General features: G+C 44.0%; 3 protein-coding genes across 5 annotated transcripts in view; all 3 read right to left on the minus strand.

Moving 5' to 3' along the window:
* Nucleotides 1-701: 701 nt before the first annotated feature.
* On the minus strand, nucleotides 702-4,582 carry LOC129596917 (alpha-(1,3)-fucosyltransferase C-like). Of its 2 annotated transcripts, none has more exons than XM_055494324.1 (3): nucleotides 4,486-4,582; nucleotides 2,542-3,334; nucleotides 702-1,378 (listed from the first exon to the last, which is right to left on the minus strand). In XM_055494324.1, the coding sequence occupies exons 2-3, from the start codon at nucleotides 3,258-3,260 to the stop codon at nucleotides 967-969; spliced, it is 1,131 nt and encodes a 376-aa protein (XP_055350299.1). In that variant the 5' UTR covers nucleotides 3,261-3,334; nucleotides 4,486-4,582; the 3' UTR covers nucleotides 702-966. The 2 variants fall into 2 exon arrangements, with proteins under 2 accessions (XP_055350299.1, XP_055350298.1); XM_055494323.1 differs by lacking the exon at nucleotides 4,486-4,582 and adding an exon at nucleotides 3,514-3,925.
* Nucleotides 4,583-14,856: 10,274 nt separating this feature from the next.
* Nucleotides 14,857-18,194, minus strand: LOC129596919 (uncharacterized). The gene is made up of 4 exons (XM_055494326.1): nucleotides 17,407-18,194; nucleotides 17,031-17,080; nucleotides 16,170-16,954; nucleotides 14,857-15,427 (listed from the first exon to the last, which is right to left on the minus strand). Exons 2-4 carry the CDS (start codon nucleotides 17,069-17,071, stop codon nucleotides 15,090-15,092), a joined length of 1,164 nt encoding a protein of 387 aa, XP_055350301.1. The 5' UTR covers nucleotides 17,072-17,080; nucleotides 17,407-18,194; the 3' UTR covers nucleotides 14,857-15,089.
* Nucleotides 18,195-18,227: 33 nt separating this feature from the next.
* The window catches only part of LOC129596915 (zinc finger protein 808-like), a 35,031-nt gene continuing 28,936 nt past the window's right edge, over nucleotides 18,228-24,322 (minus strand). For both annotated transcript variants that reach the window (XM_055494322.1, XM_055494321.1), the window contains exon 5: nucleotides 18,228-18,317. In XM_055494322.1, the coding sequence (XP_055350297.1) occupies nucleotides 18,303-18,317 (15 nt within the window). In that variant the 3' untranslated portion in view covers nucleotides 18,228-18,302. The remainder of the gene's footprint in view (nucleotides 18,318-24,322) is intronic.

The following is a 24,322-nucleotide window of genomic DNA, read 5'->3' on the forward strand; positions in this document are numbered from 1 at the left end:
ATACTTCGCTCCTATCGGTCATTCATATTTCTGCTCATAATCATAACTTGTATCCGTACCACTGACCGTTAGTACGCAATCGCCGCTAAAAAAACAAATACTATAGTAACGCAAACGCAGTATTTCCCGATCGATCGATGGGAAAAATTTAAACGTCGAGATTAATATCTAAACTATAAGCTCAGCACGGATTAGTATTGGGTTATGAGTTTATGACCAGTGACAAATACCGCATTTAAAATTGTTGTAATACATATGTTCTGGGTTGCGAATTTTGTTAAAACGGCAACGGTTTAAGGAGAATTTATACGAGTACTATGGTAGCAAGACTGAAAACGAGATTTTCGAAATTCTACAGTGTAATAAGAATAGTTACACCTATTACTGGGCGAAAACTGAGTAAATCTAGGTAGCAACGAAAAAAGTTATTCGAGTTTTTTCGTTGCCGACCAGGAGCGATTTGGCGGGTTAGCGTATCCTTCTACAGTACTTCCACCTGTGATCAAACTCAGTGAAAAATGTGTTTTATTTACCGTAAACGAACCCATTTTATTTAGTTCTGCCACAATTTAACATATTTCAAAATATTTCAAACTAGTAAACTTGCAAATCATGTGCGGTGTTTTCCGATGATGCCTTTCCTAGAAGTTATATCGATTTTTTTGCGCAGTCTTCATTGTTTCTTCCCTACTCAGGCTTAAATATTTAGTTCTATCGACTCCATATTAAAAATCCATATTCTATGGGCCTCGTCTGATAGAATTCGGTTTTCTCCTCTTCACAAAGAGGATTTTCACAATGTAATTTTAACTTAAACAGCGTCTTGACATTGAATAAGATATAAGCAGGTCGTTGCCGCAGAAGGCAAGACGAATAATTACATATCACAATTAAGAACCACACAACGGAAATCTGAAGAAAAAAAGGAAGCAAAAATTCTACTAATAGAATGGCCAACGAACGAATCTAGTCGACCGGAAGGATCGGGTTGTTTAACCATTCCCTGTATCGCGTTTGCGGCTTTCGGCACCATCCCTGTCCATGCCACCACTGCCCGACGCTCGTACTGATCCTGCGCTGTGGTTGACGCGTGTTAAGGATCGCGCAGAGCCGGCACCACGAGATCTCAGTAAATTCCACTGCCAGTCGCGCTGTAACGGCGCTCATCCGCCACTCAAAATACTTGCGATATTCGGTGGTGTTGGTGCTCAGGAAGACAAGATAATCGGCAAGGGCCTTCGGACTGTCAAAATCCAGAACGTTAATGAAGGAATGCGGCGGGAACAGGGCGGAATAGTTGGCTCCCCCGTATACGACCGGCACCGCGCCGTTGTTATAGGCGCGGTTAACTTTCTCGGTGACATAGTCCTTGCATATACTGCAATAATAGGAAAAGTGCCCTTATCAGAAATACCGTTCCCAAGCTTCGGGTAAATTCGATGCCACATAATGCTGTAAATACTTTCTCATATTTTGTATTCGAACCTTTGTACAATGATCGTGGCATTTATCGCTATGGTTTACTTATTTGTGCAGCTGCGCAGATTTACTCCCCTGCAGTATTGCATAATGATAAACAGTGATTGAGATTACTTGAAAATAATTGGTCATTGAGAATGTAAAAACAATTTTTTTAAATTTTACGTTAAAAACAAGACCTGCTAAGTTGCGGCGCGGTCCAAACTTTTCGGGCCCAACATACAGAGCATATACCACATACAGTGGACGACAAAAAGAAGTTGAAATCGACCGGCCAGTGTGCGGTCGCGCCTCGTCAACTTCATTTTGTCGTCCACTGTAGCAGCACACTGCCATGTGCGTTCCTACCAGGTAGCAATATATAAGGGGACAACCGCTTTACTCAAACCATTTTCATGTTCAACTGCCGTCATTCAGCTGTGGTGTGACGTGGCTAACACGGCGCTTATGTACTGCCTGCGTAAACATGGCGCTTATGTTCTGCGCCGGATTTAACCACATGTACTGCCCTAACGTCACACTCCAGTCGGGTGACGGCAGCCGTGCCGTGAACTGGTTCGACTTAAATGGTGTGGCCCCTTATATACGAGCTCTGTACATAGGGGACACAACCAGGCATCTTCCACGGTCCACCTGTACTGCTGCCGTCACCCGATTAGAGTGGGACGTTGTGGCTCCACATGGCGCTTAGGTATGTACCGCGCCAGATTTATTTAAACCATATTAGGTAACTGCCGTAACATCATACTCCAGGCGGGTGAGGGCACCAATACAGGGAAACGGTGGAAGATGCCTGGTTTCGCCCCTTGTGTTAGAAACCAACACATCGCCGAGCAACATGCACCGCAAAAACCGATTTGCAGAATGAGAAAAATGGTTTTATTCACCGGCCAAATTGAATAGCGGCTTAAAATATAAGAAAATGATGGTCAGACCGTCAGCCAGCCTGTTGGTCCGACCGAAAGAAATGATGTCTTGAGTTTAACAGCGAATACTGCCTCAGAATTTAGGACCGTCACCCGCGCCTCTTAAATTTCTGACTATTTTACGGAAACAACTGACCTGTTTTCGAATGCAAGGTAGAACTTGTAGTTCACCAACAGTTTATCGCAGATTTCCGGCGTACTGATATTGCATTGTTTTGTGCCGCAATCGCCGTACACGTCTACGCTAACGTACTGTGCTAGGGTGGCCGTGTACACGTCGCGGCGGCTCGGCACCGAGAAACAATTGGATACGAATGTGACGACCAGCCCCGTTTTATTCCGTAGTAGTTGATCCAGTTCGCTACTGCTGTTCCACACCGTCGGCTGGAAAGTGCGGTAGTATAAATCTGATACGATATCCGAATCCAGACGGTATGTGAAGGTCAAATTGTAAAAATCCCGAATCGCATCCAGGTTGCCCCACGTATGTACCGGCGTTTCCAAGAAAAAAAAGATATAATACTGGGACGACCGGCGTTCCGCTGGCAGGTCATCCCATAAATGATCGCGCTCATGAAAAACGATAGCATCGCTCTGCGCCAAACGACTTCGGTTGTCCGACACGACACAGTTGGAGTATGGGCATCGCGTGATGCCGAAGAGCGCTTGCTGGTATATGGTATGGGAGGGTGTGACAGCACCGCCGAAGAACTTCGTCCAGAAAAGAATGTGATGTTCCGTGATGGTTTGGGTGACAGTAGAATTTGCCTGGAAAACCGTTTCCATCACCGGAAGGCTGTAATTTTTGATTGAAGGCTGGAAGGCTGGATCGGAGGTTTTCTCCCCTGACAGCATGTTATAGTAGAAGACACACAGTCCTCCGGAAAGGAACAGAACGAATCCAGTTCTGGTTTTTGTGGTTTGTGAGTCTGCAAAGGCGCACTCTCTGCTTACAGCAATACAACATACAGAAATATGACATTATTATTACAATAATAAAATAAATAATATAAATTTGATATATTAATGGGCAAAGCAGCTTGAATATAGCCGCCCTCCCAATTCTACCTACTAGTGCTCGCAAACCTCTACTCCTAATTCTACCTACTAGTGTTCGCAAACTTGCGAAACGCGGTATGAACGGCGTTCGTCATGTTTTCCCGACGTAATGGAAAATTTCATTTAAATGTATTGGCGTCAGATGCAAAAACCGATATTGTCCATGGGAAAAACTGGCTTTATTAAGACACTTTAGTAAAACATCGGCCTACCAGAACAACGGTAACGGTCATAACATAGAGGCAATGTTACATTTATGCTTGGAGACGCAGGCTATGAATCCGTGGATGTCTAAATAGTACACAATTATGGTGACATACAGAGTACGCTAGCTACATGCAAAAATTATAAATGGATGCGAATTGATTTACCAGTAATCGTTTAAAAATGTATAAATGCGGGAAGTGTTAGGACGCGGTATTTTCGGGCATGTGCTAGTAAAATTATTGGAACGCAGTCACGACTGCTTCCTCGACTACTTCTTCTTTACTATTTCTTCGAAGTATGTACCAAGTAAATGTATCAAGTACTGTATTTTATTAACAATGCGTTAGCGTTGCCAAGTAACTCAAAATCTTATTGAAAACTGTTTCGTTGAAAACTCCTGGTAACTGCCTTTTTTCTTGCAGCCTCTATAAAATCGTATGCAGCAAAAAGAAAATACGAGTATTTCCAAAATTCCAAAAATCGTATTCCCAAAAGAATACAACATAATTATGCAATAAAACACAATATACAATAAAGCAGATCTATAGTATGATTTACCGGCTAGTGAACCTAAGTATGAAAACAACTAGGACTGCGCAAAAAATTGAAATAATCATTAACCACTGGGCTTAACCGGAAAACACAGCAACAGCACATTATTTGCAAGCTTACTGGCAGCGTCCACTTCCAGCAGGTGCAAAATTAGAAACTTGCTGAACTGCGGCATAACTAAACGAAGTTCACGAATAAGGAATACAACAAGTTTTTCACGCAGATGCTAGTATTTTTAAAGCAAAATCGTTTCTCTGCTTACAATTCTGCAACCGGCACCGGCACCCCCAGAAAACGGCCGAAACTCGTGGAACGGTCGGGATCGATACGCGTTATTTTCCATTCCGCGAAAAAGCGCGTACCAAATTTAAGGGACAGATGGCAACCGATCCACAACACGAACACGGCCTCCGTAATGATCTCATGGTAGGCCCAGTTCAGGTCGCGGTTAAGGACCGACGTATGTCTTGGCAAATTTTCCCATTTTATAAAAATCTCGTCAGACTCTTACATAAACGAAAAAAAGAGAATATTAGTCAAAGGTCACGAAATGTGAGCTGGCTTCCTACCGTTTGGGGTGTCGGTATAAGTAAGCAGGCACTGTTCTGGATAGTTGAAGAAAGTTCGCGGATCGATACGTCGTACAACCTCTGGCTTTTGAAACTACGGGAACCTTTGGACCGCTAACCAAGAAATTTTTCAAAGATCTGTCAAAAAAGATTTGCGAATGTAGTGGTAACCCTCGGTCGGGAGAGTTTTTGCGTCAGAGAATCAGCACCGAGATACAACGCGGAAGTGCGGTGTCTGTCCTCGGAACATTTAATGAGATGCGAGACAACGAGGACGTTTTTTTAGCTTTTAGATTGGCTGATCGGGAATGATTAGTGCCCGATGTTGTTTTTCTTCTCAGCTCGGCTGTGATTTTGTTATTATTGAAATAAAGATAGGGAATGTTGAAGAAAGTGGTTCTTAGACTACGAAAAAAATGTTAGTTGAACAATTTTCTTTGCTTTACCTGAAGTTTGTTCTTTACTCCCAAAAATTATAAGCAGTGGCAACGTTGAGAAGCCATACTGAGCAGCTGTTACAGAAGCGCCGGCGTGGAGCAAGTAATCCTGAATAACTTCTAATTATCTAGGTGCAAAGGACACAATTTACGACGGATGTGGGCTTTGTTTATGTCTACGTAATATACTACATTAGGAATACGCCTTGGCAATGTCAGATCAATTTGGCAGGTTTTTTCGGAGCTTAAGGAACTGATATGAATGTAGCGCCAATGCGCGCGCGCAACAAATTCAGAAAACGTGAAAAATTTTATAGAAGTACCACCAGTTCAGTGGCTAGATTTAACAGCATGAATGCAACAGTCGTGCACCGTATTTTCCGATTGATATTTAATAATGTGTGTGCCCATCTTCGCCGGTTTTCGGATTTTAAACAGACAGCCTGTACAGTACAAGAAAATCCCGACGGCACAGAGTTCTTCATGCTCTGCGCCGGCCAAATGTAACAGGAAGGCTTCCGGTTCGTCCCAGCATAGATGGCACATTCGACACTGATACTTAGCGCTGCAGCGGCTCGGGGTCGCATTTTGTGGCTGAAACGACGATATTTCGGAAGCAGCCCCCTCGCATCTGTTCGGCGAATTACTGGAATTTTCCGTAATTTCTTCCTCTTGCCTTCGTTGGTCGGAGGAACATTGTTCAGATGCTCTGTCTGTTTCCAAGCCTGGTTTTGGGTTATCGGTTTCATATGAGTTCTGGGAACTAAACGGTAAAAACATAATAATTCATTTTATTATAAAAAAGGCTTTTTTTCAAAACATGCGGTTATTATCACACTGTTCAGCTATGTGTCAGGCATGCATGACAACGTTTGCCAGCACAATTGCATGTTATTATATGAATACTAACTACGTAACCAGGGTCCTCGACACTTTGCCGTTGTAACCAATTTTCTCGCGTTCCACACATCCAATCTGCCCGCTCTAAAGTGCTACAGATTCCTCTCAGTGTCGAGAGTGTTCCTGCATCATCAATTTTCTGGAAAGCCCACTACCCACAGTCCAGTGGTCACTCATAAGCTTGTTACCATGGTGGCCATTAGCTTAACATGGGCTAACTGTAAATGTCCAGATTGTTACTATGTGTTATTATATCGAATTGCCATTGAAATTAGCGAACTGCGAATAAGCAAAATAACAGGTACTGCTCACGTCTGTTTATTTTGTTCGTGCCTCCTTAATGTAATAGACATCGTGCCATTATTTAATACATATACAGTTAACCTTTTTACATGCTCGAAATCCTAAGACATTATTCATCCGTGCTGGGCTTGTTTTATTATTTACTTGTTTGTGATTATCGGTTGTTATGTAGTTTAATTAAAGAGCAATAAAAGAGCAGAATAAAAGAGACGGTCAATAAAAGAGCAGCACGTTCCTTTGTTACATAAAACTGTGTAGCTCTTGTATATTGCTAGTTTACCTTCCTGTTTTTTGGAAAATTGTTGCGATAGAGCAAAACACTAACGATAAGTAGAAACCTTGTTTGCGTAAGATTGGCTATAAAGTCCAGTATTCGTATTCATATGTAAACTAATGCTTGCTTCGGCACTTAAGATAATTTTACTGCACCATTCTTTTATCTTTACAGTATAGATTATAGAATCTTTATCGCACAGAAGGCTTTTTTAACGAGTCTACACCTTAAACGAACCCGCTTTGCTCTTTTTTGTGCTTTCGATCTTAACCTGCAGATTTGCTACGCAATTTGTGACGTAGGTAAAGCACATTTGGCAAGTTATAGTTGCGGCGGTGTTAATAATAACTTATTTATAATTACTTTTCCCGAAATTTCGAGGAATTTCATTGGACATACCGCTGCGGTCTTTATTGGCTGCGGTTTCTTCCTGACTAATCTCCGCACCTTCTGTAGTATCGCATTCGCTTTCGTTCTTTCGATCATCCTGAAAAGTGCTGGCACCGGCAGCTAATGCGCTTCCGGAGCTCTGCGATGGTACATCCGCTTGTCCGATTTGCTCATGTTGATGTCTATTCCATGGATCCCGTCTTTTGTTGGGACGTGAGATGCGCAAAACAGCGCCGAGGTTCGTAAGCGTGATAACTTTATATTCGTCCTTTGCTGGAGATTTCGAGGGGGAGCTGATTGACGCTGGCTCATAGATCGATATCGATCGGTATCGCGGTGTTACAGGTATAAGAGGTAAACTGGCATCCCTTATAATACTTTCACCCACAGCCTTGACGTTTAGTGTGACGCATTATTGCTTGTATCGACCAGCGCTGCTGGAACAGCTTGACAACAGTCGGCCGCAACGCTTCGTACCTCTTCCGATCCCCTTCCCGAAAGATTACCGGCCTCCCCGTTGCGTGCAGGACCTGACGAATGAAGTCGCGCGATCGCCCGAATTTCCACATTAGGTAGGAACACGAGCGACCATTGTCGAATTCGTCCAGGATCTGTTGCTCGTTTGTTGGAGGGAGGTCAAAATTACCCCCGGAATGCACGCTCGCAGCCGTTGCACCCGTGAAGCAATTTGCCTACCCAGGCGGCGCATTTGGTTCCGCTGGTAAATCCACCGGGTGGTTTGGCATTGCACTGCAATGCAATTCCCTAGTCTCCGGTAGCGGAAGTGGGCAATTCGCCCGCAACATGATTGTCTTAGGGATTTGTAACCCTCGGATTTCGTCTTGGCTGCTTACGAACGGCAGCTTTTCCGGGGAGTTCCCGTACCAATCAGTATAATTTATAATGCGATTTTACACGATCCACCAGTTGTCTAATCTAAGAAGAGAACTCCGTAATAATCGTTGCAATTCCACTTCCGTTCTGTAACGTTAATTTGATGGAGTAGGCCACACACCGGAACCTCAACCTTTCAAGCCTACAAGAAATATTATTACGTATTGCTGGAATGCTATTTCAGCCAATTCTGGAAAATGGCCCGGTATATACCGTCAAAAATGGGATACATACACTGAAACTTTAATTACACGGAGTCATCTTGTGTGCCGCGCAGGCGCAGCCCATGGGTTCGTCCCAATCTGGTGTAAAACGGTCTGATATTCATTAAAATGTTTTATACGCTTAGTTCTTCCTTTTCATTAAGGACGCAAGTAGAAAGAGTTGCTGTTGAATCGGCTGACTGAATCTGAAAAGAAGTGAGGACTTCGCAAAATCTTTCGCAACATATCCAAATCATGCTTTCACACTGGGAGGCTGCCATTTGTTCACTTCAACTTCACCAACCGGAAGCTGTTGGATTTCGTAGTTCTAAAGTTTTCCGTTCATTATTTTTACTAACTGTTTTAGTAAGTGATAAGCAAACAACCTTTCCGAGGAATTCAGGTTAGGTAGGAAGAAGTCAACTGCCTGAATTTCTGAATGATTACTTAAATGTGCCTCTCAGGCACATGGACGAGGACGAGTGTTAATCGTGACGACTGAATTCTAACAGTAGGTTCATTTTCCATAACTGCACAAAGTTTCTAGTAATGCCCTCATTTACTCTACCATGGAATATGTATACACATACTATGGAAGTATGCAAGTTTTTAAAAGAGGTACTCTGTACACTAATTAAGCTACAGTACTTGGGTACCAAGTTACGCTTCAGGGGTACGTTTAGCTCGGTAACCGGTAACTAACCTGGATTTAGCTAAACCGTTAAAATACGAACACTGCCTGGCATTATATTATGCTGCAGTACAAATACGTATTACTACCATATAGTACGCATTTCCTAGAAAGGGTATTAGACACGATAAAACCTTTTATTTTCTGCCCATAAAGCTATCAACTTCTTGATAAATATTCTTACTCCAAGCACGATATATTGTCCAGGACATCAATTTTTTTACCTTGTACCGAATGGCTGAACAAAGTGGCGGTCTCTTATTTGTACTGGTATGCGCTGGATCCGCCTACTGCTTAATTGATAGTATGTTAGTCTTATTCAAAAGAGCAATATTCGCAACATACAGTAGCTTAAAAGTGGAACAAAATCATGCACAGGCTTGTGCTTCTCATGAACTGTTTTGTGAAAATTGGTGGACTAAGAGGATGGCCCGGAAGCACAAATTAATTTGCCAATTTCTAAAATAAAAACTGGGGTAATTCTTGTGGATAGATTAATTTCACGTCACGCGTGGATAGATTCAGGTCACGCTATTATTTCGCGCAGAGGTTTTTCTCGTTTGTTTTCTACACACAAAAGGCGGTAAACGTGTTGCCGTATTTACAGCAATCAGGAAGCACGAAAACTGAGAAACCGCATTTTAACTGTAACACTGAAACAAAAATGAAGTAAACAAATCGGTGTTTTTTGGGAAGTCGCCAGGTGCACTTTCTGCATTACCCCCCCAGCGCAGTGCACCATGTTAATAATTGTTGGGACTTTTTATGGCCGCACTCGGATAAGGGTAAAATTGTTTGTATGCCGGCCATCAGTCATGACTCATGATTAGAGTTGTACGAGCGAAAAACAAAATTAATGTCAAAATATTCCTTGACAGTGGTAAATTCGTAAATGGTTGTTCAGATGATCTTCCTATTTCAGCAGTATTTGCGTAACCATGCGTTGCATAAGAATTACTGTAGCCGCTAGATGAACTGGCACCTCAGAGTCTGGTGTACGGAAAGCAGCGCGCACGCAGCTTGACGTTCTACGTAACGTGTCGCCGTTGTCGGATCTAAATTCTAAAAGTTGAGCCATTTCGTCTAGCGGCTAGTGACGGGCTACAGTAAGGATGTTGCATATCCAATATCCAAAGTGTATCCATATCCAAAATATCCTAATATCATATCCATATCCAAGGCCAGCCGGCAGGATACGGATATTTTGGGATATTATAAGATATTTTGGATACACCGGATATGCTTGGATATAGCTTGCATTTTGTTTATCAGAACAATAAAAGCTTAGCCAAAGAATCTACGCTAGATAACAAAAACAATTAGGCTAAGGAGCGATATCCATCTGATTCCTTTCTGTGCTCTATCGCAAGGTGGAATGATTTTATGTTTATTTTTTGTTACGGTTGCTTTTATTTTGTAGGCACAAAGCCAAAAACTGTGGATTAATTTCTGTTACGGAAACGTTTGTTGAGCAGGCTTGAAGCCAGGAAAATCATAATAAAATATGGTAAAATTGACGGTTGTTCAACGGTAGTGGTACGGTAGAAACGGCTTTCGCAAACAAAAAACAAACATTGAAAAAACCTTGAAATCACGTTGTACTTTGCGTCGGATAACGTAGGCCCACCGGTTTTCCGTGCACGAATTTTGACTGTGCTCCAACGGTCCCAGACTCTTCAGCAAACGTTGGGCTAACCGTTGGATGAAGGGCTGTGCAAGTCACTATAAACCTTCAACTACCGGTGGTTTCACGGTCAACCAACGTTTTGTTTACAAGCTGCTTCACTCGGGTAAAGCTCATAAATTCATAAAGCTCCTAAACTCATCACAAGTAAAGCTAATAAATTCACACAATAATCGCGGAACATTACAAATTTCTCGCTTTATGTCTGACTTAGTATTAATTACTGCAGCAATTCGCTTTGAATTTGGCACTGAAAATGCCTGGCTAGTTACCCATCCTAATTATAAATAATGTTTTGTATCATAGTGCCGCAATGCGTTGTACGAGTACATACATAAATAGACCTTTGTTTTCAATTTTACACTAACAATACGGATTCGTATTGGCGGCCCCTTCGCAGGTCTGTTGGCATCAATCGCTTCGCGGAGCGGAGCGGTTCTAAAAATTGTAACCTGATTCCGCAAGAATACAGCAAACTTTTCATCGGCGGAAAATTTGTCTACAGGCTTTTGTTTAGCATTTAGCAGTTTTATTAAAGGAAATGCTACAGTGCTTATGAACAAAGTACTCTTCGACTTGCCTACTGTAGACAGAATAGATATAATTTTTTTAAGGCCTCGTCCCGAATTCAAAGCGAATCTCGTTATGGTACGGTTGCTCAACCACACGAGGTGGCTGTTTGCAGTGGCCACGCCTACAGATACGGTACGCGAAGCCACCTCGCGAGGTGGAGTTGCTGTATCGCAACGAGATTCGCTTCGAATTCGGGACCAGGTCTAAATGTTACAACGTGTAATTACAAGTAGTGTCACCGCGATTGCAGTCATTGCACCTCCTTGTTATTCTAGAGACAAAAAATTATTTAAAAATAATTTTTTAGTTAGACAGGATATATCCGGATACGAAAGGATATATCCATGATAAATCAGGATATATCGTGTATCCAACCCTTAAGTCTTGGATATCCACAACCCTAGGCTACAGTATAGGGTTATCGCGATAAACAGTGAAAACAATTCCTCTGAGTTGCATTTTTTGAGGTTTTTTGAACTTCTAGAAAAAACGACAATTCGATAGACGGTTAATACAAGCATCAGTATAGCATAAAGAATGTCAAACGAAAATTAGCACCCTTCGTTTGTATACTTACATATTTGTTATTACAATAATTACAAAGCCAACGATAATAAATCCAAACTAATGATATAGAATGTAATTAATCTAAATTAATGAAAAAAAAGCAAAGGCAGCGGGCGCAGCGGCACACCAAGCGGAAAGCCGGAATTATTTATTAGCCTCGCAATTATTAAAGGAAACGCCGCGGCTGTTTTGGGAACTTTACCGGGAAAGAACAAACTGGTTGATAATGCTGATTTTGGTTGTTTTTTTAATTCTTAACTGTGCAATGATGGCCGTAGTTTAATGGAATTATGACTGTAATGTCGCGATTTGAACTTAACAAATTAATGATATAAAAATAACTTTGCGACCCTTGAGTCCGTGACCCGGGTGCATAATAACGTAAAACGTAATTCCGTAATCATGCAGCCTATATGAACTGCCGGTTTAATTTTTCAGTAATTTTTAAATCATTTGTTACTTATGTACTTAATATGTTTTTAATGCTGATGGTGAGAAACAAACAATCGCATGCATAAATTTCGGTCGCATTACCTGTATTGTAGCCTTCATCCTTTTTGGCGGAGCACTCAAAATAAAACGGACATAATCAGCAAGTGTAAAAATATAAAATGAGAATGATACAGTAAATAAAATTCCACGGCGAGTTGGTTGAGATTTAAACAAATGTAGATTGATATCCTCCACTCTGCAAGTTTAGCACTGCAGTCTATACTCGCTTCTACACCGCTACTTCCGTCTGCAGATAGAATACTTACAATGCAAAAACGGAAATCGGACCGCGGCTGAAAAATGCAGTACTAACTTTAGCTAACTACAGAGCAACGGGATATTGCGCATCGAGATAATTTTAATGTTGTTGGTTCGAGTAGAGATTATATGCGTTGTTGCATTTCCCAGAGTGGACTTGAATAACTGCATTACAACTGCATTATAACACTGCATTGAGTTTGTATAATCATATCAGTGGCAGGTCTATCGTACTATCCGTATATTCGCATTTGGCACGATTATTGCTAATGAATATTTCATGGTTGCTAGCCGCGCCCGGACGATCACGAACGCCAGCACACAAGATCAAGAAAGCTGCATCTCGTGGAAAGCGCGGAGTGTACGAAAATATGGTGCGCCGTCTGGACGAGTCACATCAGCTGATCAGAATAAGCCGACCCGTGTGAGCGGGAAAAAATCAGAGCATGAGCTGGAACCCCTGCTGCGCGCGGTGCGCTACGGAACAGTGTTAATATACAATGTTTCTTATGTTTTCTTAGGTTAATTCTTAAGCTAACTTATGTGCTGTGTGTTAAAATTGTGTGTTACAGTGTTACAGTATGTTAATTATGGTTTTCTTGTGTTAATTCTGATGTTTTCTTATATGTTACAATTGTGTGTTACAGTGCTACACTGTAACCGGCCTGCGCGGAAAGCTGTAACTAATTAGAACTTCTGCTGAAAGCGACACATAAAAACTTTACCGAATCTGAAGTACGGAATCGAAGTCAAAACTTACAGGATTCTTCTCAAAATTCTTAAAATAATTTCGGACTTATAAGTTGCATTTAAAAATTGGAGAATTTAATTCTCAGAAAACGGGGACTACGATTTGAATTCAGGTTAAACTACGTGTTGCAGCTTCGTAGCTTTGAAATGATTAAATGCTGCTGGAACAGAACTGTGTGCAGTGTGCTTAAACTACAGATCTGTATTGTCCAATAATTTAATTCAGTAATATTCTGCAACCGGTTAGTGTTACTGCGCGTTCAGAGGTCATCCAGAGCAAGTTTTAAAATTATTTGGATGTAAAATGACTTGGATCAACGGATTTGAGTAGACGCTCGCATCATATACGTACTCCATATATAAGGGAATTTAACTGCAGAGGCAAACACTCCTTGTACTTGCTGCCGTCACTCGGCTGGAGTTTTACGTTGTGGCTAAACATGGTGCTTATGTACCGCGCCTGATTTAACCATATGTATTGCCGTAACGTCACACTCCAGGCGGGTGACGGCAGCAAGTACAGGGAGTGCTGGCCACAGCAGTTAAATTCCCCCTATATTATCCCATTTTTGCACGACCAATATCCTTTAGCATGGCTTTCCATAAAAGCCAGATAAAATCATCGACGCGAAGCGGGATATTGTCTTCGCCAGCCCATATCTTCCGGAGCGGGCTGTTTACTTTGCACATATGTGCATGCTTGAGGGTCAGCTTACTTGTACGCGTTTTAACATGAAGGTGCCCACGTGAAGGTGCAATATAACGTGAAGGTGTACGTACCTACAGATACTTTCCGAGTTCCGGTCACACATATATTGTAGGCACCACGCGTTATTGTTTGGAGTACTGATATTCGTATTCCGAAAACCTATAAATTACATTGCTTTCGACTGAAGTTAAAGATGAAGGCTTACTTCGACAGGGTTACTATTAGCTATTACCGCTACAGCTCTGTATTAGAAATACCTAGAACTCAGAAGTATGGTATTACTCCAGGCTGCTCACAAACAACACATTTATTAACGGCACTTACAAGTTAAACTGGCTGCATAATTAAGATAACAGTGCATTAGGTTGATAACCAGGGCATGTTCACTTGCCTTTCCTCTCAGAAAAATTCCGTTTTTTGTCTGAAGATAGTAATAAAATCATAGTATGTGTCACGGGAATGCCTAGAATAGTTGCATCGACAACGATCCAATGGGCGTGGTCAAAACCCAATATTTTGAGGACACCGTTATCCTATGTATTGGCAATGCATTACTTGCCATAGACGTACTACAAATATATCATACCAAAAAGCGAAATTTTTCTGAGAGGAAAGGCGATGACCATGCCCTGGTAAGCCAATCCAATAACAATCACAATATCAGTCCAGCTGCAAATGCGTGCAACTGGGCGTTTCCTAGTACATCTACCCTGTGTGAACGGCTCTGTACACGAAGAATTAATCTGTATCTGGTGCCAACAACGACCGGTTCAATTTCAGGCTACAGTTCGTGAAACAGGATTTGAATTTCTTAATAGGTATCTCGCCGAAAGCGAGATCCAGAAAAAGTTTTAACCAGCTCGATGCAGCGGAAACAGTTTACGGTGAATGAGGGTTTTATTTTAACATTTCCGTTATAGTGTATGAACAATACGGGTTTGCTATGCCCGATATATTTATGTCGCTCCTTTTTGGCGCTCAAGGAAGTGATAAGGATATATCAATGAATGCGCAAATGATGCTCCAGTAACAAATTCATAAATTGTGAAAACTTTTATACATATCACCAATGTTATTGACCAGATTTCACCGCATGAACGCAGTAGTCGTGCAGCGTATTTTCCCATTGGTATTTTATAACGTGCTTGCCCATCTTCGCCGGTTTTCGAGTTTTAAACAGACAACCTGTACATACAGTATAAGAAAATCCCGGCGGCACAGAGTTGCTCATGCTGTGTGCCGGCCAAATGTGACAGGAATGCTTCCTGTTCATCCCAGATTAGATGGCACATCCGGCACTGATACCTAGCGCTGCTGCGGCTCGGGGTCGCATTTAGTGACTGACACACGGATATCTCGGAAGCAGTCCCCTTGCATCTGTTCAGCGAAATACTGGAATATTCCGTAATTTTTTCATCTTCCTTTTGTTGGTCCAAGGAGCGTTGTTCAGATGCGGTGTCGATTTCGAAGCCAGCTTTCAAAATATCGGCTTCCATCTGATTTCTGCGAACTGAATAATAAAAAAGATATGTTTACGTTTTCATATAAATTAGAAACTTTTAAAGAATGCGGTTATTACAATACTATTTACGTACTGTATCTACACAAGTTTAAGAGCCACAAAAAAGTCCGGGTGCGCGCAGAATATCCGACGGCTTTTTTGAACTTCAAAGAAGCCGCGCGCTATTGTTTACGGCTTCCGCCATTTTGGTGGCTCTTAAACTTGTGTAAATACAGTATATAACTTATGTACATATCGTCAATGGTACCTTCACTTTTTGTATTAATCTGATCATAATCCGATGGATGCTTAAAATACTTTTTTGTACTAAGTGTATCATTATTAAAGCGGTTATAATTATATCAGGCGAGGGTTTCTTCACGAGGCTGGCACAACCTAAGGGAAATGGCCCGGTACATGGTGGCAAAAATGGGATACATACACTAAACTTCCGCTTTCGCGCACTCCGAAATCACGTTTTTGTAAAACTTTATGTCCTAATACTTTCGGTATTGGCCCTCCTATTTGGTCTGTAATTTTTGGTGTACGAAAACTGCAGCTAGCAACAAATCATTAAAGCGGTTTTATTAATAACTTATTGAAAAGTAGTTTTCACGAAAGTGAGAAGAAATGTATTTTTTTGACATATCGTTCCGGTTTTTATTCGTTTCGATGTTTTCCTGGATCTCCCTAGCTGCTGTAGTAGGGAATTCGTTTTCGCACATCCCGTCATCCTGAAACATTTTGGTACCTTCAGCTAACGCGCTTTTGGAGTTCTGCGACGGCACATCCTCTTGCGCGGTTTGATCCTGTTGGCGACCATTCCTTGGATCCCGTCTTTCGTTGGGACGTTGTTTGCGCACAAAAGCGCCCTGATTCGTAACCACGTTACGATGGTCCTTAGCCGGTGATTTCGAAGGAGAACAGATTGACGCCGGCTCGTAGATCGATCTCGACCGGTGTCGCGGTTTTGTGAGAGATGAACTGGCATTTTCTATTATATTTTGCACCAGCAACCGTGACGTTTTCGTCTGACGCATTATGGATCGTATAGACCAGCGCTGCTGGAACAGCTGGAGAACAGTCGGCCGCAACGCTTCGTACCGCTTTCGATCCCTTTCCCGAAAAATAACCGGTCTCCCAGCTGCGCGCAGCCGCTGGCGAATGCAGTGGCGCGACAAACCGAATTTTCGCATAAGGTAAGAGCAGGTGCGACCATTGTCAAATTCGTCGACGATTTCTTGTTCCTTTTTTGGCGGGAGGTCGGAAGTGTCCCGGGAATGGACGCTCGCAGCCGTTGCTTCAGTGAAGCGATTTGCACACCCAGGCGACGCAATCGGTTCAACTGCAAAATCGGCCGGGTGGTTTGGCATTATACCGCAGTGTATGGCGCTTGCATCCGGGCGGGAACTGGACATTTCGGCATCAAGATGACATTCAGGATTTCCGCCCTTCGGAGTTCGTCTTAATTGGCTGCTTAGGAGCGGCAGCGGTTGGGGGGAATCCGCGTCCCTCGCAGCATAATTCATAATGCTACTAGAAGCGGCACCAGTCTCTAGACTCTAATCTACTGTAATATTAAAACTCCATAAATAGTCGTTGTGATTTTCACCTCCGATTTTTGTAGTTGATTTTGGGGAGAAGGCCCATCATGTTTCGAACCTACAAGAAATAATATTTCTGTACGTATCGATGCTATGCTATTTCCAGCAAATAAATCGTGACGAAGGAATTCTAACACTGAGTTTATTTTCCATAACGGCACAAGGTTGGGAGTTATACCCGACTAACGATTATACCCCATGGACGATGTTTATATGAGCTTATACTCTGTAGAGTTACGTGAGCTTTTGCCAGTTACACTACAGTTACTGTAAGCTTTTTTGGGTATCATGTTACGCTCCAGGGGTATGTGTGTACAGTCAGTACAGATACGTACTATGTTTCTTGATACATAGAACACCGATTCCGGCCGCAGTACCTCTTACCTGTACCGTAGAACTTCATCCTTTTTGGCAGATCACTCAAAATAAACGGGCATGATGAGCAAGCGCATATTTAAAATCATGAAATATTATAAATAAAATGGTACGGCAAGATGGTACAGATTTGAACAATTGCAGAATGATATGCTCTATCCTGCAGGTGACACTGTGGTCTATACTCTATACTGTATTCTGCACCGTCACTTCCCTCTGCAGTACTTACAATACGAAAACAGATGTCGGACCGCGGTTCAAAAAAGCAGTACTGATTTCAACAAACTGTCTGCAACGGTAAAATATGCATTGGGCAGTGAAACAATATGTTGCAGGATCTAACAGAGATATATACAGAGTACCTTTCCTAGAGCAGACCTGCAAAATTGCATACGAGACAAGACTGTACAAAACTGTAGTATGTACAATATGTATGAATAACCAGACAGGCTATGGCAAATTCGCCCTTGGCACGATTATTGCGGATGAAATATTTCAAGGTTGCAAGCCGCGCCTGGCCGCTCGAGCACACAAGATCAAGAAAGCTGCACTATATGGAAAAGGCGGAGCTTTTACGAAAATACGTCACGCCGTCCTGACGAGTCACATCCGCTGATAGGAATAAGCCGATCCGTGTCAGCGGGAAAATACGAAAGCATGGGTTGCGAGCCGCTGCTGTGACTGTGAGCGACGCGCTACGCCACAGTGTCGATGGTACAATTTAACAGCGTTACGAGTGCGTGGTACAATGTAACCGGACTGCGCCGGAAGCTGTGAATACTAAGTCCTCTGGTGAAATAGGCACATAAAAATATTCCCGAATCGGAAGTTCTGAATCACAGTCCATTACATGATTCTTTTAAAAATTCTTGGATGATGCGCACCCAAAGACCTTCCGGACCAATTTAAACTATTTGGCTCTGAAATGACATAAAAAGGCAATACTGTAAAGTTTTCAACGACCGTTTAATGCGAACTCTTATCTGCATGAGCTCGCTTTATGGACTTCCCCCCGCAAGCAGGCCCAGCAAACGTGTGCCCACGTAACACAAAGTGTGCTCACGCAACGTGCACGTGTTCACCTGAATGATAACTTGTGCTAAAAACCTGCTTAAAAATGGCCAGTACTCCCGCCTTTCACGTAATTATACGGTTTCTGATGTTAACTTCATTTTCAAAATTATTCCTAGTGTCCATTAATAACAACAACACCGCACCTCGGCCGGAAGTCAGTATGGCCACTCGCAAAGTCAGCTTGCATCTGTATCAGACCGAATCGAAATGCCGCATATGAATTGGCGTTGTATATGTACATACGAGTACTTGCACGGTAATATTATTTTGTTGTAATTGTGCAAATGCGTAACGGTTGTAGATATTGCTATCGACTGAAGCTAATGCCACAGTAAGCTTAAAACCAGCTGAAACGTAGTTGCTAGTTAGTCAAACCTTGCAATAAACTTCAAAATTCCTTAACAATTTTTTCGTTAACTATGGCTGCGTACTTAACCAGCTCATGAATGATGCTAAACCTAATTACACGAGACTATAATAACCATATCCTTAACAGAAATGACCACAAACTTAACAGAAATTTATATTACTAAAGGGACAGTACAGTCGACCGAAGCATACCGAAGGAATCCATGTTCACGGATTATTCTGTAGAAATACGTTATTTTTATAGATGGTATTCGACCGTTGGTCACCGCCACTAAATGCACATGTGCGCATTTGTTATGCCTATCAAATGGAAATATGCGCCGTGGCCGTTTGTATATACTCCCACCACTGGTGGTGTCCTTCCGTCGGCCCGCCACCTTTTATTTAAGCCCCCGGATACACTAGCGGCCAGCGATCATCGTGGTATCCGTTCGTCGGTCACCACCGCCGGAAGTGAAAAGGACAATGGCAAGCTACTGTTTAAACTTATGGCTGGTGATAACCGTGGTGTCTTGTTTATTCCCGAAGCCCGTTCACTTGTTGCTGTAGTTGTTAAGCATCGAAGTAGTCACCAGGCGGAAATTTTGCAAGTGCTGTAGAAAGCAAATATAATTTGTTTCTCTCTAGCTCTCAGTAAAGTACTTTAAAAAAACGACACGTGCATTTTATGCTCATTTTCAGCTGCAAAAGCATCAAGCCAAACATTAGTGCTTCGGATTACTGTCAGACGGAAACGTAAAATCTCCACCTAATACCTCCAAGGAGGTCGTCATGGCATCGCATTTCATGAGGCTCAAAAATAAATGTACCCGAATCACTGTACTGAAGATTTCATGAATTTGTAGAAATTAAATAAAAATGGGAAATTTTCTTTAATAAAAAATATGAATTTGTATTGTCAGAGGCACATGACTGCGCCTGGTGCATACGGCCCACCATGGACGTATTTGCACTCATGCTTGCCATATCGCCTCTCTCGCTGTACGTACGTGTGCTGCTGCACTGTACTCGTATCCGCTGAAGCGGATATACGCAGCGCACACACTGAGCATACTTGCTCTCTCGTCCCTCTTTCGCAGTATGACTCAGCGTTCATACGCTCGCGTTGGATCGAGTCCAGTCTGCGCATCAACACACAGCTGATGGCACACAGCACGTGCTTGCCGCCAGTTGCTTCTTTCACGCCTTGACGGACGCTCAAGAGCCTTTTCAGCATACACTTGCTTAGCCATCAGTGCTTTGTTTTGCTTTCCTGCTATTACGCAGCATTGCTCCCCTTTATTTGTCAATAAAGCATCACTCGTTATCTCCTCGTGCTTGCCTGTTACATGGTAGCAGATTCATACGGTTTTCGATCCCACGGAATCTTTGAGGAGACGGTGAAGGCTTCACTTTCGGAGAACTCGCGAGGAACCTGAAAGTCACTGTCAGACTGATTGCTGAAGCAATCTCTGCCTTGACTTTGATCGGACTGATCGCATCGTCTTACAGCTGAGGAATAACGAGGATCACTGAAGTGATTCTCACCCAGCTGGTGAGCACAGTTTTCTCGGTCTCTTCCACATTGAAGAGCACATTCCCAACAGCACGGACTTCTCCCAACCGACGGACCAGACTCGAACGAGAGTCTGCAGCGCGAACGGATTAATCCAATTATACGGGGACCATCGGTTTGAACACCGACCCGCAACTCTAACAGCGGATTTCAGCACGGAAACGACGGATTTCCGACCTCGGACGGAGGAAATCGACCGGAACCGACACCGACACCGACACTGGTAAAGTCACGGTTATAGGTCGATTTTAGCCGCAACTAGGTCGGCTTTTTACTTTCTAACGGTAGAAAACTATTTCTAGCCGTAAGTTTAAACTTTTCATCGGTTAAAAAGTAATTTCTGACGGAGAAACCGACTCGAATTTTGCTTTTGGTCGAGAACCGACCTGCTAGGTCAACGAACCTGTCTAGACAGTTAGACAAAGGCTAACCGGCAACAGGTCGGAAATTCTTTTCTTTTCAATTTCTAACGGTGTTTCGACCACCAGAAAATTTTCTAAATTAATAAAACTAATTTCTAACGGTTAAAAACTTCAAAATCCGACTAGATAAACTTTCTAGCCGACCTAAAATAATTTGTTTTTCTAACGGGAAATAGCGCGAAAATTCTCGAACTTCCTTGTGACGTCATAACGACCGCTTATCAGTACTTTAGAGGCAGCCAATCAGAGTGCAGGGGAAAGTTCCCATAGCCTAACATAGGCGTGATTCATCGTTTTTTGTAAAATTTGCACACGGCTCGCATTCTACGACGTAGGCAGAAGTGCAAGACCACTTAACCTGTTACGTCACACTGGTCAGCACAGTAACATAGGACGTACTATACCGTACTACTATTACGTACTGTACTGTACCATTGTACTGTATATTAATACCCTGTGTACTGAGTCACCAACAGACACATCAACAACAACAACAACATTTCATCGGACGTTCCTGACCCTCGGAAGTTCCTGAACAAAAAGACGTTCCTGACCTTACCGAACAACCTTCACACAGAAGATTGTTTGATTTTCTTTTTCTAACCGATAAAACTTTTAAGGCTCCATCAGAGCCGACCTGAGTTGCCAACAATGTCGAACTCTCGAGAAAACGAGTACGCGAGAAAGTTCAACAAGGACTACTCTCGGCGTGCGAACATGACCGGAAAGTACTCACTTCGGTACGCCGGTCAGGACACGAGTCAGCCGTCCTCAACCGACTCGACTAAGTCGGCCGAAGCAAAGGAGAGACGCAACGAACGGATCCTCCTTGCTGACTCGAATCCGACCTCGGACGACAGTTTTGAGGACGCCAGGGATAAAACATTCCTGGACACCCAAGCTGACGTAGCAGCCCCGTCCCACCCGACAGGGGATGGAACAGCTGCAGGCAGAGACCACATTGTCTCATGCCGACCAACAGTCGAGCTCACAAAGAGCTCAAGACTCGGTAACGGTCACAAAGACCACCGAGCTCGACCTTGACCGACTTCGAGCAAGATGCCATAAACTGATCACTCAGATCGTTTTGGCGGATAAAATCGTCGATTCGGCGGAAGGAACACTCCGGAACTCGGAGGATACCCATCGGCTGGAACGCACCAGATGGGAACGCGACATGGCGGATGCTAACAAAGGCATCGCTCTCCAACAAAAGGAGATTGATCGGCTAACCGCCATATTGAAGCGAGCCGACCTACCGTGCCGATACGAAGATGACCAAATCGCCATGCTTAACGGTAAGCTGGATCGGTCAACCGCGGCAGTCTTCGAGATCAAACACGAACTCGACGAGGCGAACAAAGCACTCGAAGAGACAAAGAAAGAACTGGCCGATGTACAAACAGCATTGGTCGAGTCGGAACAGGCAGCAGGTGCGTTCCACCAACAACTTAATCAGGCCAACGAGGAAGCCGAGGTCTATCGCAACGAAGTCGATAGATACGTAACCGAACTCAAGAAGGCCGATAACGAGATCGACCGACTGACACAACGAAATGATGAGCTTGAGTCGGAGATGGAACTCCTCTTCACCAGGATGGGACGTCGGTTCATCGATGCGAACGCTCGGGACATGGGCTTTCCTAACCAAAAAGACAGCCGACGTCGACCTGGTGGAAGCAAATGCCCAGCTAGCCGACCAGGTCTATGGACTGAATCAAGTCCTCAAGGAAGAACAGAAACTCCGAGCCCAACTGGAGTACAACCTGAACGAGGCTCAGAAGGTGAACGAGGCGCAACACAGCCGCATTCTTTACCTGGAGGCCCGCGAGGTCGAACTGTACGACTTCGGCGAACAGGCAGCCCGTAACCTCACCGAAATGATGAGGCAAATGGACGAGATGGACACGGAAACACGGTGTCTAAGGGAGGAGAAGAAACACCTGGAACAAAGCCAGGTCGAACTTCTTTCATACCGGGAACAAAGCCGGGTGGAACCCCCCTCATACCGAACGTCCATGGTACAGGACCAACAACAGTCGCGAACAATAAGCGACATCCTGTGGGGAAACAACCCAGCCCAAGAGCTAGCGAAGAAGGAGAACAACACCTCCTACTTCGTTGGAGTCTTGACCGCCGACCCAAGTGTGGGGACAATCCCACAACCACCACCCGTACCAAGTGCTCCGGAACCGGAACACAATACGTCGACCGCGGCACCACGAGTACCAACGTCGAATGTGGCGACAACGACGTCGGCCGGTGCATACACTAGCACTTCGTACGCGACGCGCACAACAATGTACGCGCCGGTACCTAACGCCAGAGGAGACCGGACAACGGACGCCGAACGTCTCCCAGCCCAGCCACTAAGACTTGGCATGGAAGCATACCGTCCACCACGGACGAACTCTAACCCAAACTTCCTCCGCCAGAATCCGCAGTTCGACTTTGAACGCGGACGAGCTCGGTCATTCAACGTGGATGACCAGCGCCAGAACGGACAGAACGGGGAAGATAGCTCCGACCAACAAGGTCGAGCGCCTCCGAACCGACCTACACAAGGTCGGATGCCGGTTCAGGGAACACAGCCCAACCGGTATGGAAGAGTCTACGACCAACCGAGTGGATTCTATCCGCAGGCGCCGAGACAAAATCGAGCGCCCCCTCCACAACAGTATGGAGGACAATCACAACAGCCTCGTTACGATGACCAGGCTCAAGCGCCGCATCCGCAACAGGACGGATACGACGATCAGTATGAACCAGCTCACCACCAGCAGGTATATGGGGACCAACAAGGTCATATGCCATATGCCAACCTGCCACCTGCCCCGGCCGTACAACAGGCTGAGCTGCTGGCACAACTGATCCCTCCGGCACAAGATCCGAAACATGTCGCGATAGTACGTGCCATTGCCCACGGACGTCGGCAACCTATGCCGTCGTTCGATGGCGACCATACCAAGCTACAGGGGTGGCTTAAACAAATTCGAAGCCTGCATCGTCAAGCCCAACAATGGTACGAGGACGATCAGACTTTTATGGCTGACTTGGTGGCCCAACTAGACGGCCAGGCGGAACACTGGCATACTCTCGAAGCCGCCGGAGAACCACTCGGCGGATGGCCAGTCAACGTATGGCTGACCAAATTCGAGCAGCAATTCGCCGACAAAAACAAAGAGGTGAACATGATATCTCGGATAAACAAACGGATATTTCGCTTTGGCGAAGAAACGCCCGAGCAGTATTACGATGCCATGATGTTCATGAAGTCCCAAGTCCCCACGATGACCGACCAGATGATACTATATCATCTTAAGGAGAACATCCATGAACCTAAACTACGGGAAGCCCTGGAAATCAAGATGCCGGCGACGCCAATCGAGCTCCGCGACTACTTACGGAGCTTCGTCAACGGCAAGGAAATGTACGAGGTGCGCAAACAACGCGACGGCGACTATGCCAGAGTTCGGGCGGCAACACCTACGCCTGTCCCAGCTCC

This window comes from Paramacrobiotus metropolitanus, unplaced genomic scaffold (assembly GCF_019649055.1).
Source record: "Paramacrobiotus metropolitanus isolate TYO unplaced genomic scaffold, Prichtersi_v1.0 Parri_scaffold0000098, whole genome shotgun sequence".
NCBI lineage: Eukaryota > Metazoa > Tardigrada > Eutardigrada > Parachela > Macrobiotidae > Paramacrobiotus > Paramacrobiotus metropolitanus.

What these genes read in the sequence shown, in the direction of transcription:
- LOC129596917 (XM_055494323.1), bottom strand. Translation starts at nt 3,559, where the DNA reads ATGACGAACGCCGTTCATACCGCGTTTCGCAAGTTTGCGAACACTA. An exon ending in TCGCAAGTTTGCGAACACTA is followed by an intron (nt 3,335 to 3,513) that starts GTAGGTAGAATT and finishes GCGCCTTTGCAG; the next exon opens with ACTCACAAACCACAAAAACC. An exon ending in TACCTTGCATTCGAAAACAG is followed by an intron (nt 1,379 to 2,541) that starts GTCAGTTGTTTC and finishes CTATTATTGCAG; the next exon opens with TATATGCAAGGACTATGTCA.
- LOC129596919 (XM_055494326.1), bottom strand. Translation starts at nt 17,071, where the DNA reads ATGATGGGCCTTCTCCCCAAAATCAACTACAAAAATCGGAG. An exon ending in ATCAACTACAAAAATCGGAG is followed by an intron (nt 16,955 to 17,030) that starts GTGAAAATCACA and finishes TGCCGCTTCTAG; the next exon opens with TAGCATTATGAATTATGCTG. An exon ending in CAAAAGCGCGTTAGCTGAAG is followed by an intron (nt 15,428 to 16,169) that starts GTACCAAAATGT and finishes TTTATTATTCAG; the next exon opens with TTCGCAGAAATCAGATGGAA.